The sequence below is a fragment of the Haemorhous mexicanus genome, chromosome Z, assembly GCF_027477595.1.
Source record: "Haemorhous mexicanus isolate bHaeMex1 chromosome Z, bHaeMex1.pri, whole genome shotgun sequence".
In the NCBI taxonomy this organism is placed as follows: Eukaryota; Metazoa; Chordata; class Aves; order Passeriformes; family Fringillidae; genus Haemorhous; species Haemorhous mexicanus.
The window spans coordinates 68,736,034-68,750,868 of NC_082381.1; the positions used below are offsets into that span (position 1 = coordinate 68,736,034).

General features: G+C 35.9%; 2 protein-coding genes across 6 annotated transcripts in view; both read right to left on the reverse strand.

Moving 5' to 3' along the window:
- Positions 1-14,737, reverse strand: part of TRAPPC13 (trafficking protein particle complex subunit 13) — a 26,386-nt gene extending 11,649 nt beyond the window's left edge. For all 4 annotated transcript variants that reach the window (XM_059836682.1, XM_059836681.1, XM_059836680.1 and 1 more), the window contains exons 1-7: positions 14,605-14,737; positions 8,276-8,344; positions 7,278-7,377; positions 6,421-6,505; positions 4,868-4,995; positions 4,668-4,740; positions 1,416-1,460 (exon numbers count right to left, since the gene is read on the reverse strand). In XM_059836682.1, the coding sequence (XP_059692665.1) occupies positions 1,416-1,460; positions 4,668-4,740; positions 4,868-4,995; positions 6,421-6,505; positions 7,278-7,377; positions 8,276-8,344; positions 14,605-14,650 (546 nt within the window). In that variant the 5' untranslated portion in view covers positions 14,651-14,737. The remainder of the gene's footprint in view (positions 1-1,415; positions 1,461-4,667; positions 4,741-4,867; positions 4,996-6,420; positions 6,506-7,277; positions 7,378-8,275; positions 8,345-14,604) is intronic.
- Positions 8,384-14,729, reverse strand: SHLD3 (shieldin complex subunit 3). Of its 2 annotated transcripts, none has more exons than XM_059836688.1 (2): positions 14,605-14,729; positions 8,384-12,620 (listed from the first exon to the last, which is right to left on the reverse strand). In XM_059836688.1, exon 2 carries the CDS (start codon positions 12,487-12,489, stop codon positions 11,740-11,742), a length of 750 nt encoding a protein of 249 aa, XP_059692671.1. In that variant the 5' UTR covers positions 12,490-12,620; positions 14,605-14,729; the 3' UTR covers positions 8,384-11,739. The 2 variants fall into 2 exon arrangements, with proteins under 2 accessions (XP_059692671.1, XP_059692672.1); XM_059836689.1 differs by lacking the exon at positions 14,605-14,729 and adding an exon at positions 14,134-14,261.
- Positions 14,738-14,835: the final 98 nt, after the last annotated feature.

The following is a 14,835-nucleotide window of genomic DNA, read 5'->3' on the forward strand; positions in this document are numbered from 1 at the left end:
CATTTTTTTCTCCCCTGCTCTCAAGGATAATAGTCAGGATGAATTTCTTGGGGCTTTCACAGCAACGTAGTATCACACACAACAACTAACCATAGACTTATTTCTAGGTTTTTAGAAGTTAATTGAATTCTATGGTCACAAGACATAGCAACACTTTACATACTTTCAGAAATTAGACAGGAGTGCTACTATACCAGTTTGCTAGACAAATGGAAATTGCTCATTTAATATAATCCAAAATAATTTTAAAAATTTTTTTCAATAAATTAAATAGGTAAGATGGTAACAGGAGTTGCATAAATTCATGAACAAGAAGAACAAAAGGTATCAAAGAGCCTCTTAAAAACTCTAGAGTGGAAAAGAAAAATCACAAAAAAACCTCCAAAACCCAAAACTACATGTCCCAGCTCAAACACCAAAGCTTCTCATAGATTTTTACCATGAAGAATTGCTAGCTAATTGAGAGTTAAGTAAGACCCTTATCAAGACAGGTCAGTATAACTACTATGAGTAAAAAGTTTGCCCAGAATTACCTTAGAGAGGTGCTTCATCACAAACTTTACACATGAAGTATGAAGAGACAGCAAGACAGCACCATTTAAGATATGTCCCTCTTTTCCCTACCACATACTTTACAGCTGAAACAATAATATAATCCACAGACAAAACAAGAGATATATTTTGCTCCCAGAGAAATTACTTCATTTCTTAGAACTGTTTTTGTTCTTAAATCACAGGAGAAGAAATCTCCAGACATCTCACTTACAGATAGTAGCAGCTCTATAAAGGGCTCAACCAGTGCTATGTGTTTATGCTCCAATCCTGCTCAGGTATCTCACACCTGGTCAATGTATGGTTTGCAGCCTATGGCCTAAAGATACATACCAAATTCTTCCCATAAAGAGACAAAGGCAGACGTATGTATGTCCAAATAAATATGCAAGATATATATAAGGTCATGTAGTTTAGAAGCACTGTGTGTAACTGTCACAAACCTAAAACTTTAATTACTGAACTGAAGGGTCATAGTTACATAGGGAAAATCTAAATTTAAGTAGCTTAAATTTAAATTTTCCCCACTCTGATAAATTGTTATCTCCTTTATGAACACTTAATCTCCCTTAAAATAAGTACTTTATTAGCCTAAACATACAAGAAATAACTGAAAGTATTTGAGTCCATGAGAAACTGAAATATATGCAAAATTGTTAGTCAACTACATTAAGGTCCTGACATCTCTTTTGCCCTTCATCAAAAGCCTATCAATTTTTAAACTATACAATATATATCTGCCACCATTTTTCCATTAGAACTGATCAATTTTCTCAGAAAGGTGTACTTACAAAGCTCTTTGAATTTAAACTAAGTAACAAACCCAGCATGCCTAAACAAACCTGAATACACACAGTTCTCACCTCTGCATTGTAGAATTTGGTTTTCACATCTAGTGGTTTAAGAACCTGAATGAAATGGAAAAAAAGACAGATTGACAATTGGTTTTTCAGACAACTTCAGCATAGACTCTTTTGAAGTACCAGGGTCTCTTACTAAAAAGTGTTATTTTTCTTTCTTACACATAGCAGGTACATGACAGAATATATAACAGAATCAAGTCAAGAGTATATCCTGGCTGCTTCTTACTTATGCACACATGACTGCTTTCCTACTAAGCAGTCTCCTCATACTGAAAACAAGTAATTCTCCACCCAAGCACTGGCCTCTTACAAAACTGCCCAAATCCAGGGCTCTAAGTAGATCTGTGTGTTTAAAATAACACTATATCCATCCTGGGTCCTGCATTTGCTTTCAACGGTGAGCAAGAACTATCTAACATTTACAAGTCCTTCAGAGTTTTGTAACAAAACTTACTGAGAGCTTCTCTAAACATAAATGAAGCAGAGAACTATCCATTTGTTAAGCTTTCTTAGCCTTCACTTACTTCTTGAAAATGCAACTGTTTCAAGAAATTAAAGAAAATCATAATATATAAAATAATAAATCATATTCATCTTTGGGAATCAACTGGCAAAAGACGAAAACTTGATGATATAAAATATGATTATAAAGTGTTGGTTCTTAATGCTTGAATCTTGTGCATAAAGCTTCTGCAGTTCACACATTCAAATATGAAGCATATATAATGTGATGTAACTGAAAGAAATAATCTTCTATCATACTTATAAGAAACCAAATTTAAATTTTGTTTCTGAAGACACTTGTTTCCCATTACAAAGGGAAATTTTTTTTTGTTTGCATATCACTGCATCCTGAGAGACCTCTAATGTTCCAATTTGTCAACAAATTTTTTAGCACTGAAGAATTCAAGATCAAAAAGCTGTCTTCACAGATATTTCATAATTTTAAAATGCATAAAGTTCAAATCTTTCAAGTATTCATTAAAAACTTTCCCTAGTAAAAAAAAAGGGATAAAAAATTTTAATTTAGGTCTTTGTTTGTTGAAAGAAGATTTTTTTCTGTCAAGTATTTTTCTTCAGTGAGCTTATAAATTTTCCAACATGCTGAATTTTTTCTCTATCTTGTGATAAACAGTCTTTCCATTTATTGCAGTAAATTTCAATTGGCACACCAGTAAAATACAAAAAATTACTGTGAGGTTCAAAACCACCCAATCCTAGAAGGAATCATTCCTTCTCCATGAAAGCATAATGCTGTTAATTACTTAGAGAATTCTTTGGAACAGAACAGCACTATCAATCAGTATAAAACTACATATATTGGTTTTAAAAAGAAGCTGATTCAAATCAACTAACACCAGTTCAACTTAAAAGATGCTAGAAAATGAAAAATCTGAGAATCTGTAAAAGAGTATTTTTTTATTACAAAATAGCTAGTGACATCTCAATCACTAGCAGCCATGAATTTTCACTGTAAAGACATAGTTCAGTTTTCTGTAACCCTCCTTTTTGTTCATTCTCAGGTTTGCTGCTGGTGTCTCTATGTCAAATTTAAAAACTAACAGCCAAAATTCTCAGTGCAATGTTTTTCTTATAATGAATCAGAGAGTATTTATAGAACTATAAGGAAGTGTATATATACTTATGCTTCATTCTTTGAATGAAGGGCTTCATATTTGACAGCTGGCTTCCAATGTTTTGACAATTCAGTTGCCTGTGCTGGGTTCAGTTAAAAACCATGGCAATTATATACACGTGCAGAACCCCCAAAAATCTGCACAAATAAGTTTACATATAAAATCTAAAGGAGACAAATCTTGTACAAAGCTCTGACAAGAAGAACATTAGGCAACAGAGAAAAGATAAGATCTGAAGCTTGCACATGCATGTGTATGCAATCATAGAAAGCCTAGAGGGGACAGAGAAACAGAACAGTCAACAGAGGAAAATCATGGAGAAATGGAAAGGGAAGCAGTGCCATAAGGAAAGCACGACAAAGCACACAAAGATGAAAATTAACTTCAAGAAAGATGAAGAAACTCTACAGAGATGTTAGTTTGAGAGGGAGAGCAACACAAAAATTTACATGGAACCATATTCCCTAGGATTGTCAGGAAACACCTTTGATTATACCTGACATTTCAAGGCCAGGTAAGGACTACTAATAGCACTCAAGTGCTCTTTCTAAAGCATGGCAATTTAACCTTCTAAAGACTGAAATTATTTTTCTCTGAAGTATCTACATAGAATACTAGCAAATAGCAAAATGAAATCACCCCACAGTACCATAGAATATCCTGAGTAGGAAGATAACCACAAAGACATCAAGTCCAACCTCCAGGAATATGTGCCTGACAGCATTGTCCAAATGCTTCATGAAAACTTTGGCAGGCTTTGCACTGAGACCACTTCCCTAACGAGACCGTTCTGGTGTCCAACAACCCTCGAGTGAAGAACCTTCTCCTAGTATACAACCCAAACCTCCCCTGAAACAACTTTAGGACGAAACTATATAATGCTCCTGTATTACCAGACACTCTGCCAGAGTATCTAAAAATGAATTCAGTAAAGCATGTCATGTAATCCTCTATTCCATGAAGATTAGTCCAGCAATATCCAAGTCTCAATATATTTCTCTAAAAAATTAAACATCCAGGAAATACACACGAAACAGACTTTCTTGCCAGAACCAGCCCACAGATTAGTTTCTTGCTTTCCTTAGTCACTCTTACCGCAAGTCTTGAAATTTGTGTGATGGAAGAAAAGGTTTAAATTCTGTCAATTACTTCTGTCAGTATTAGATATAACACAATAGACTTTACTTAAATTCCTCTAAAAACCAACCCATTTAATTCCAGTTTAATAAGATTACACACACCAAAATAAAAATCAGAACTTTATGATACAAGCTTGGTTGGATGTATCAAAGCCAGAATGACCAATACTTGTTCTGTTTAAAAATAGTCATAGAACTGTCTGCTATAAAAAGGGACTTTTTAAGAGTACATCTTTCTCTCAATAAATTAGTAAAAATTATTAGATGTAATATTTATTAGTTCTGAGATGTTTAACTGTGGTAATTGCAAAACATCAGTTTGTGTGAAGTTTGAAGTAGTGGCTCTAAATGGTTCACTTTTAAAAGGGAATGGATTTTTGGTACATAAAAGTGCTTATGAAGAATCAAGTGCTTTAAAATGTGTTTTCCAGACTCACACACTTACTAAAAGTAGAGTAAAATACTTCACAAAGTACCTGAAATTTGAAGAACTTCCTGAAGTACATCTTCTCTCCAGTCTGCGTAGTATAACTTACTGCGCAAACCAAGCTGAAAAAAATCAAATAAAAAAAAGCTGTGTTACTTTAAATCTTGTGCTATATCAAAAGCAGAATAGCATACATGTACTTCAGTTTCATTTAAGCTCATTTAATAATAAAAAAAGTTAAAATTTTACATGTGTGTTCCTATCTCCTTTACTTCATGATGGATCACATCATCAATGCAACAGTCAGGTTTAAGTTCTGCCACGGCAGCACTAGAAGCTGAAAGGTTCAAACGCTGAGAACTTGTCTGAAGATCAGCCTGGGGATGGAAAAACAAAGCATCAGCTACAACTACAGTTGTTTAAGTTGTATTAAAGAAAAGTAACTTATGTTATAAAGTACTAGGTTTCACTGAGCATTTTGTGCCCTATATGTTTTCACACATATTCTAAGAGCTCAGTTGGTCAGAACATCAAGGCTGTGGGTTTGATCCCTGCGCGGGCTACTGACTTAAGAGTTGGACTTACTCATCCTTGTGGGCCCCTTCCAGCTCATGATATTCTGTGATATTCTTAACCCAGACACCTTCTAACATATATTAAGGTGACATATATTAAGGTGATGAGATACTTACAAAGCTAAAGACAAGCTGTAAAACATATAAATAGTCCAGTCCTTTACCATACAGCTTACAAAACCTCTTTTTACTTTTTACATTGAATTCCACAATGACTTCTGAAATTTTTACTGTTTTATTTGTTCAGTAAACACAAAACCCAATTTCTAGAAAAAAATGAATACAATATACAGATCAGTGTATGCTTCACAGGGAATTGAAGATCTCATTGAAAGTGAAGATAAGTGAATGTAACTCCATTTTTTAGCTGTGGAAGTTTAGCTACACCAATTGCTCAGAGAAGTTTTAAATAGAAGGGTGCATGTGCAAAGAAGGTCAGTGGAGGTGGGGGTCTTTAGCCAGGAGAAAAAGGCTCAGGAGAGGGACTTTATGCTCTCTGCAACTACATGAAAGATGACAGAGGTGGTGAGAAGAGACCAGGCGTGAGCTGGTCTCTTCTAAGAAATAACAAACAATTGGAGGAAGAGGAAATGGCCTCAAGTTGCACCAGGAGAGGTTTAGATTGGATAGCAGGAACAATTTCTTCATGAAAAGGGTTGTCAAGCATTGAACAGGCTGCCTAAGGGAGGTGGTTGAGCCACCATCCCAGCAGGGGACTGTGCAGATGTGGAACTTAGGGACACAGTTTAGCAATGGATTGGGCAATGCTGGATTAACAGTTCCATTTGGTGACCTCAGAGGTCTTTTTCAACCTAAACACTCTATATATATATATATATATATATATATACACACACATATATACACACACATATACACACACACACACACACACACACACACACATATATATATGCTATAATAATATATAATGCTGTAATAAATCCATTTTTTGACACAATCTTAGTTTTTCATTTTAATCTTTGAAGATTTCTATAATAATTGCTATTTTTATGCAATTATTCTAGAATTATAATTTTATTCTAATTATAATAATTCTATACTTACTCTTTCCAATTTCCAGGTATATATTCTGGATTGGAAAAGGGAACATATATTTCCTAAAGACTCTGTGTTAGCATTAAACATACAATATATTCTCAGAAAATATAATAATTGTGTTTTATTTTTTAATAAATCTTTTATAAGTGGGTTTTCTTCACATACCTTCACCAGTATGTCCTTGACAACTTGATTGCTATCATTGTGCACGCTAATATAACTGGAAAATGTCTCTCCCAGAAATATATTTCTGTATTTCAGTCAGAAAGAAGAGAAGAGAGGAGGGAGGAGGGGAGAGGGGAGAGGGGAGAGGGGAGAGGGGAGAGGGGAGAGGGGAGAGGGGAGAGAGGAGAGAGGAGAGAGAAGAGAGAAGAGAGAAGAGAGAAGAGAGAAGAGAGAGAAGAGAGAGAAGAGAGAGAAGAGAGAGAAGAGAGAGAAGAGAGAGAAGAGAGAGAAGAGAGAGAAGAGAGAAGAGAGAAGAGGATATTTTTAGCAACAGTTATTAAAAACCAGAACATTTCATTGAAACATTTTTAAGTTCACACACATACACATTTGCCAGACCAAACCATATAAGAAAACTGGCATTTGCACACCCATGCTTCTGAAATCATCCTTCTAAGACAAACAGTTTTAAAAGAGAACAAACAAATCAGAATTGTTTCTAGCTAAAAGTCTGACAGGAATAAGAAGATGGCTTTCAGATGGCTTTCCCACAAAAAAATCACAGTAGTAAACTCTGTTAGCATAACACATGATTTATAGTAGCGCATTATCTTAGAAATTCACCCACAGCTGAAAATCTCTTTCAACTTTCAGTGCTTATTAGGTTCAGTCAGGCTACAGACATGAAATATCAGGCAGCAAACACATATAAATCTATTAATCAAGCAACATATTATTTTCAAATGACTGAACATCTCGTTGCAGAACGATGGTATTCAAACAGAAAGAGAAGTATGAATCCTAAACCAAATGAATCCTAAACCTTGCATATTACAGTTACAATCATTTATTCTTACCCAAAATTTTGAGGCAAAGTCAGCATTTCTCCTAACATCAAAGTTTCAGCCCCCTTTACAGTAGAAGGATCATCTTTCATGAGCTGGTTAAATAGATTACCTGTAAAAATATCAAGTTCCTATTAATTAAATATTTGCTAAGTCCAAAGTTTTGTCTACATTTAAGTTAGCCACATAATGACTAACTCAGATGTAGTTTATTTTACATACATTTCTTCTACAATAAACTTGTTTAGGGATGAAATATATATCCATAAGCCTGCCTATAAGTTATAACTTAACTTCAAGACACTTGCGTCCAATAATTTACTCAGTATATACATACTGAAGTGCACAATCTGAAAGGCATTGCTCAAATTAACACCGAATTTTGAGAGAAATTCTATCTATCTAAACTACATCAGATAACAGAAGTAATCAATCTCACTTCCTTCCTTCCCCTGCTTGCTTTGTATTTCCACACAACCCTCCTTCTTGAATCTTTCCTTTGACTCTCTTATACTTGACTTCAAGACTCCAACTATTTCTGGTAGACAACCCAGGGATTTCCAATTCATGAGGGCACACCGAGCATAATGCAACTCAAAACCAGTGATTCTTGCAAGATTGTTTTTCTACAGAACATTCATGTGTTGGTTCTAACTACTGGGGCCTTTTCTCCAAATTACCGGGGCCTTTTCTCCAAAAAAAGATATAGTAATGCCAATCCTTCTCCACTTACACATTTCCCTCACAGAAATGCATCTCACTGTGTATATCAATTGCTCAAACTTTGAGGTCATGTGTTTGTTTGAGTATCATCACCAATCTTCCAGAGATACAGGTCAAGAGCTATAGAGTGCACCTTGGTACTTTCCTTTGGCTATTACCAAATCTTAAGTATATTTCTGTTTCAGGTAGGAATCTATGGGAGGTCATGACTCCTCTAAGTGTTAGATGTTCACACTGCTTAAACTCAGTAAAACATACATAATAATCAATCAGTAGAAAAGACTTACCTGGCAAATCTCTTTCTTCACAAGTCACTGGAATATTAGTGAACAAGGTAGGTTTGGTTAGCCTCATCACTGCAAAAATTAAAAAAAAAAAAAACCAAAAAACACTGGTCAATCAAACAACTATTTTTAATTTTGTTTTTCAACTTCCACAAGAAAAACCAAAACCACCCAACAAATCACAACCACCAAATAAGTCTCGGCCTGAAAAAGGATCACACGGCGTTTCAAAATACAATAAATTTTTTTGGCAATAAAAAAAAAAGCCCCTGCTATTGTAAGATCCAAGAATGCCATTGCTTCCTCTTGCTTTCTATCCTGGTGAACTAACCTACTCATCTACTGCTTTCAATTTTATGTGCTAGAGGTCTACACCTGCTACAGCATTAAGTGCTTTGTGGTCTTCAGAAGTGTATCCGTTTCATTTGTTTGTAGACTTTTCCAGCTTAAGTGCCTGTCCTGTGATCCTTGTTGCCCTAGAATGAGACATGATGACTCGTACGGACCCTTTCAGTCAAACACCAGTCTATTAGAAATTGCATTAACATCTTAACCTATAACACTTACACAAGGTAGAGTTACAATACTAAAACCTTACATTATTTATACCACTGCTTTTTCTCTAAGTCACAAACTTTAAACTCAAACCAGTAAAACCAGCACAAAAACCTCATGAAAACACAACAAAGCTATTTTTTTGATACTGACAAAAATCAAAATCATTAAGATTTTCCTATTAAAAAAACACTACTTCAAGTAAGTGGTATTTTCAAAGGCTATTTTAACTCACACTCAAAATTACATTATTTTCACTTAAATAACAGATTTAAGGTGCTATTACTTAAAAGAATTTCTCCCTCTTCAAATTAACCAAAGGCCCTAAACTTAGATATAGCTTATTATATATGAAGGCATTCATATGAAAAAAAATTGAGCATTTGTAATTTTAGGTGTTAATCTGAATATGTAAAAACTATTAGGGCTTTTTTCTTTGAAACTTAACAAACAAAACACCAATTAAAACTAAAAAATAAACCAAAAGGATTTCTCTTGATTGCAACAAGTTAATCAAGACCTTTGCACTGACACAGGTTTTGTGAGTTTATTTTTATTGTACTTTTGTACAGCTATTGTGTCCAGACAGCATTTGCTGTTCCCAGCAGTGTATTCAATTTCTTTGATAGACATTTGGGTACAGTGGGGTGTATTGCTTCACAAGAACTTATGCTACCATAGAACACACCTATGCAATTTAGCATGACAAAAACAATTCTCACCTTTCACATGAAAAAAAAAGAGAACATATTCTCTTGGTTATGGTGAACTTTGAAGACTAAGAACCATGGGGTATATTAAACGAATCCCAAGATATATGAAATAGAGTAAACAGTGAACCACATTCAACATTGAAAATGAAAAAGAAAAGATACTGAATTACACATGCTTATGAATTAAGCATTCCTCAAAGAGAAAATGAAATCCTGGATTACCAGTGCTAACCAAGACTGCAGTAATTCTGCAGAGCAGCAATCAAACGTGGCGTTCACTCTTACAAGACCTCAGTTCCAGCTAAAGTGCTCACAGCTAGCAGTGCATCTACCATTATTCCCATACAAGCCAACCCAAAGCAGCACAAAGCTGGCAGCTACAGTGACAAGAATCTCTCCATTTGTTTAGTAAAATGTTTGTTTAGCTCTTTTGTCAGTATATCAAATTAATCTAGTGGGATTGTATTACTGGCATTATCCAATTTTACTCAAATTTACACTATGCCTATATAACTAGTATTTGCTGTTTCTAAAGAAAAAAGTTAAGTAATATTTCAGAAAATAAATAAATACATCACACAATGAAGTCAAAACAAACTATGACAGGTATATTATTACATTTATTAGAAGTACTAAATTATTGTTAGAAAATGTATCATCTCTTCCAAGATGCTAGATACAAAACACATTAAATAGAACTCAAATCACACTGCATTTTATTTCATTTTATCTTCAAAAATGTTGATGCACAAAAATATTTTGTTACTATTCATGTTGAGCTCAGAAATATAATGTCAGCGAAAAAATTGGCTATATAGGCTTTAAAACTAATAACAACCTTCAGTTATACTGCAGTTTTAATGCAGTCTAGACAGCATTTTGCATCAATTTTGCTAAGTGGTCATATTAAATATCACCAACACCTTAAACATAAATATAAGACATCTACAAATGTCTTAAAATTCAGTCAAAGTTTAAAAATACATGTCAATGACTCAAATGGAGAAATTTTTATCTAAAAAAATTGTAATGCCTATAATAAAATATAATAATCGAACACAAGGATGTTATAAGAATGTTAAGTCTGAGGGGAATTCACTTTTTTTTTACAGAAGGATCTCTTATTATGCTTAGGTACACTTTGGTGTGAGCGGCAATAATGACAAGCTAATAATCTACAAATACTGTTTTCCTTCTTTTCCAGATGCTACAGACCTTGACCTCCAGCTACATCAAAACTATCTAGAATTAGCAGGAGTGCAAATGCATAACCTTCCAGTCATACTGATCCCAGTTTAACTTCTCTACTGACCCTCCAAAGTTTCAACTGAGCAGGGACAGCATGACCTTGGAACACTTCATTCTTTTAGGAGACAAAAAATCATCCTGAACTCTGCCTTTTATGACCATAAAAGGTATTCAAATTCTCAAAGACAAGAGGGTTCAGATAGATGTCTCATTTCTTAATTTTCTCACTTTTACCTGGAAGCTAGTGTTTCCTTGTTCCCAAATATAATTAGAGACAAAAGAACAGAAACATCAGGAAAAGAAATTATCAAAGGCATAAAACAGCAATTACCAAGTTGTTCGTTATTTTTCAGGCCACAGCTTCCACTGAAGCTATCATTAATACTTCTGTGAAAATATAGCTAACATTACTAAGACAGTGCATATATCCCACATAAAGTAAGTTTTTATTTCATGGGGGGGACATGCCATCATTAAAAAAAATGCACAGACTACTTTCAGGAGATAATCAGATCTTGAAAATCTTAATGTCAGTTACAGCTATTATAACAATTATTACAACACTTAAAAACATCTTTCCTTCTCCTAATTCCAATGAAGCAGAAAGGATGTACTTTGCTTAACTGAAAGCATTAATTTTATTATCTGACATAGCTTGCCACAAGAGTCTGGAATTTTTACTTTAATTTTTTTCCTTTAGACCACCAAGGTAGAGAAAAGCTATAAAACACAGTACTAAGCCAAACAGAAACTTACTAATCTTAATAGAACCATAAGTCTTGAGGCAAAACAAAGTTAAAGAAATATATAATTATAGCTAGAAAACCATAGCAAAGTAACATAGGTAGTTTTCTTACTGTTAATTTCGTTGTTCTAAGGTCTATATATTCTAAAGTGCTTAAAAGCCCTAGTATTTCTGACAGTAATGTTATTATTAAACTATATCCGAAGTTATAAACTAAATATAATTCCATATTTATGTACAAGCAAATTCATTTTATCTGTAAGGCTTAGCTTTTCCCTAAGAATATTTCTAACATATTCACAGTATAATATATCACAGAAAATCCATATCTGCCCCACAGATCTTTGGATAGTAGCATTGCAAGATGGCAATTCATTCTGTTTAATGAGTCTATTCAATTTTACCCATATGTCCTCCAAATTCTGGTTTTTACAAAGAGACTGTTCAATTGTCCACTTGGCTCTACAAAATGCATGCAGCTTTAGTCTTTCCAAATTATTCTGCAGTTCTTGAGATAAAGGATGAATCTTTTCTCTGAGTTTAGCTCTAGGGAGAGAGACACTCCAAGATCTTTTCAATTTTTGTTTTCCATTAGGTGCTGGTTCTCCTTGACAGTCCAAGTTAATTGGTCTGTGAGCAGCCTGTGCTTGGATTAAAGTCGGACCATATTTCATGCTAGAGTGAAACTCAAGGAGATTTTTTGTGCAGTCATAATCAGGAGATCCTGTAACATTTTCTGAAGGTGTATAAAGTTGTTTCAATTCTTCCACTTCCTCACAAGAAACAACAGGTGCCTGCTTTTTTGGTTTGAGTGGAAGACTGTGTAAATCATTTCGAAACCAGGGTGCAAATCTTGGTAATTGGCGAATGGGAAACTCCTTCATTGCTGCTTCTGCATATTTCTGCAGTTTTATTAGATCTCTCTGATGTGGTCGATAGTGCAAGACCACTTCCATGCTTGAACAGTAGGAATCCAGTGATTCTTAGGAAAATAGTCTCTTGATAATGATTCTTGTATCTAGACTGAAACATCTTATTTACAAGAATTTCCTTGCCCCATGATGCATAGATCAGTGGAAAACAGGACCTAAAGCAGAAGTATTATAAAACAATGAGATACTACCATATTAAGACAAACGTTGCTAGGATATTTTTCAAGAAAAAATAGGTAGTAAAAATATGTGAGATATATATCATTTCCAAGAGAACTCTTTTTCTGTCATCATCTCATACTTGCCATCCATCACTATTTTGGTTATATTGTCATGATGCATATTAAAAGACACACAATTACTTCTGCCTATTTTCTCAAATTTAGCAGGCTTTTACTCCTATACATCATCATTTTAGCCGAGGCACATAAAGTAACTAGAAAATACATATGTTACAGAAACTCTTCCCAAAATAGTACCAACTGATACAGTAATTTTTAAAGTGAAAAGTTAAAAGGGAAGTGCTCTAGGCAAATTAAAGCTGCCTGCTTCCATTTTGTATCAGAACTATACATTTTTAGCCTCAAAGCTTCCAAGCACTACATGCAACTACGCTTTAATCCTTAAGGAGCTGATAATTTCTTAATTTATTAGACTTTTACTTAATAAGCAACTTATTAAGTTGTCAAAGGCTTTATACTTCCATACGAAGATTATATTAAATTCAGAAGCATGGTGAAGGGAGAACTACACTACGATGAAACATAAGTAAAACATGCACAGTCTTGCTCTCCTATTTCCTACCCTTCTCCCCCTTTCCCCCTGCACCCACAAAAAACTTGCAATCATTTCACACTCCCTAATGGAGAGCAGTAGCATACATGATACTAAAATAATAAAATCGAGGATTGCCACTGTCAAGATTTTGTTTAATACAGTAGTCACAATGCAAACAAATCCCCACACCTTTCCCACTTCTACAACAATTACTACCTGGATTAAATTCAAGACAAAACCAAGGATGGCACTGATTTCCTATAAAAGCAAAATGATCCACCCTAAAGCTTTTTACTTTAAATTCATCACTACCAAAATGCATTTAGGAGCTGCTGACGTTTCATGTTCTTATGTTTTTGGCCTTTAGTGCGTGTGTGCAAAGAGCTTGCTGAGCTTTGAATTATGATTAACAGATTTTATCAGCACATGGAGACACCATTAAAAACTTTGTCCAGGAGAATTTTAAAACGAGAAGATGGTGTCTGAAATTACTCATACCTGCACTACTTTATCCACCTGGGCAGCCTCACTGATCTAGAATGCTTGCAGAGGTGAGATTCTAACCAGCTCTTCATTACATGTACATAACTAGCAGCATTTATTATTCAGGAATGATCAAATTCTTCACAGGGCTCTTTTGATTTCTACATTAATTTTGGAGGTATGCAAGTGACCTACACAATTGTATTTTCACTCTGTGATCCCTGAATCAAGGAGGTAAGCCTCGTAATTGCACATTAAGCATGAGGTGAAAAGGGCAAAAGCGATCCTAAGGGGAATCTACTGTGTTGGAAAAGACGTCTGAGATCATGTAATCCAACGTAAAACTGAACACCACCTTGTTAAATAGACCACGGCATCAAGTGCCACGTCCAGTCTTTCCTTAAATACCTTCCGGGACGGTGAATCCACTACCTCCCTGAGCAGTCCATGCCAGTGTCTAATCAATCACCCTTCCTGTGAAGAAATCCCTCCTAACGCACCATCTAAACCTCCCCTGACGCAGTTTAAGACTGTGTCCTCTCGCCTGAAAAACAAACAAACAAGAGGCAGCAGGAGAACTGGAAATGAAATTATAGCTGAACATTTTCTTTGAAGCCTCGTGCAAAGCACTGACACAGCCGGGCAGCCGCGCTGAGCCCCTCACGCCCTGCGGTGTGCGCGGCGCGGCGGAACAGCCCTCACCGCCCCCTTATGCCCTCGGGCCCCGAGCGCCGCGGGCCCCGAGCGCCGGGCCGCTTCCTGCTCCACCTCCTTCTAAACCGGGGGCAGAGCCACCCCTTGGCTGCAGATCACACACGCTGTTTCACCACCGATTCGGGGCCGGGCGGGCGGGAACCGGTGGGGCCGCGCTGTTGGTACCTTTCAGAGCCAGCAAATGCTCCTGCTTGGGCTGGTTGACGTCCATGGCCTTCACCCCGCGGGATGGCCGGCGGAGCGGGAGGAGCTACGTAGACTGCGGCGGCAGCAGGCACGGCCGTCCCAGGCTGCAGCGCGGCGGGAGGGACTACAGCCCCCAGGGTTCCCCGGGCGACCCGTGTGCGGCACTGCAGCCTTCTCCGCCTCCCAGATCTCCTGTGGGGCACACTGGGA

Coding starts and splice junctions, on each gene's coding strand:
- SHLD3 (XM_059836688.1), bottom strand. CDS start 12,489: ATGGAAGTGGTCTTGCACTATCGACCACATCAGAGAGATCTAATAAAA.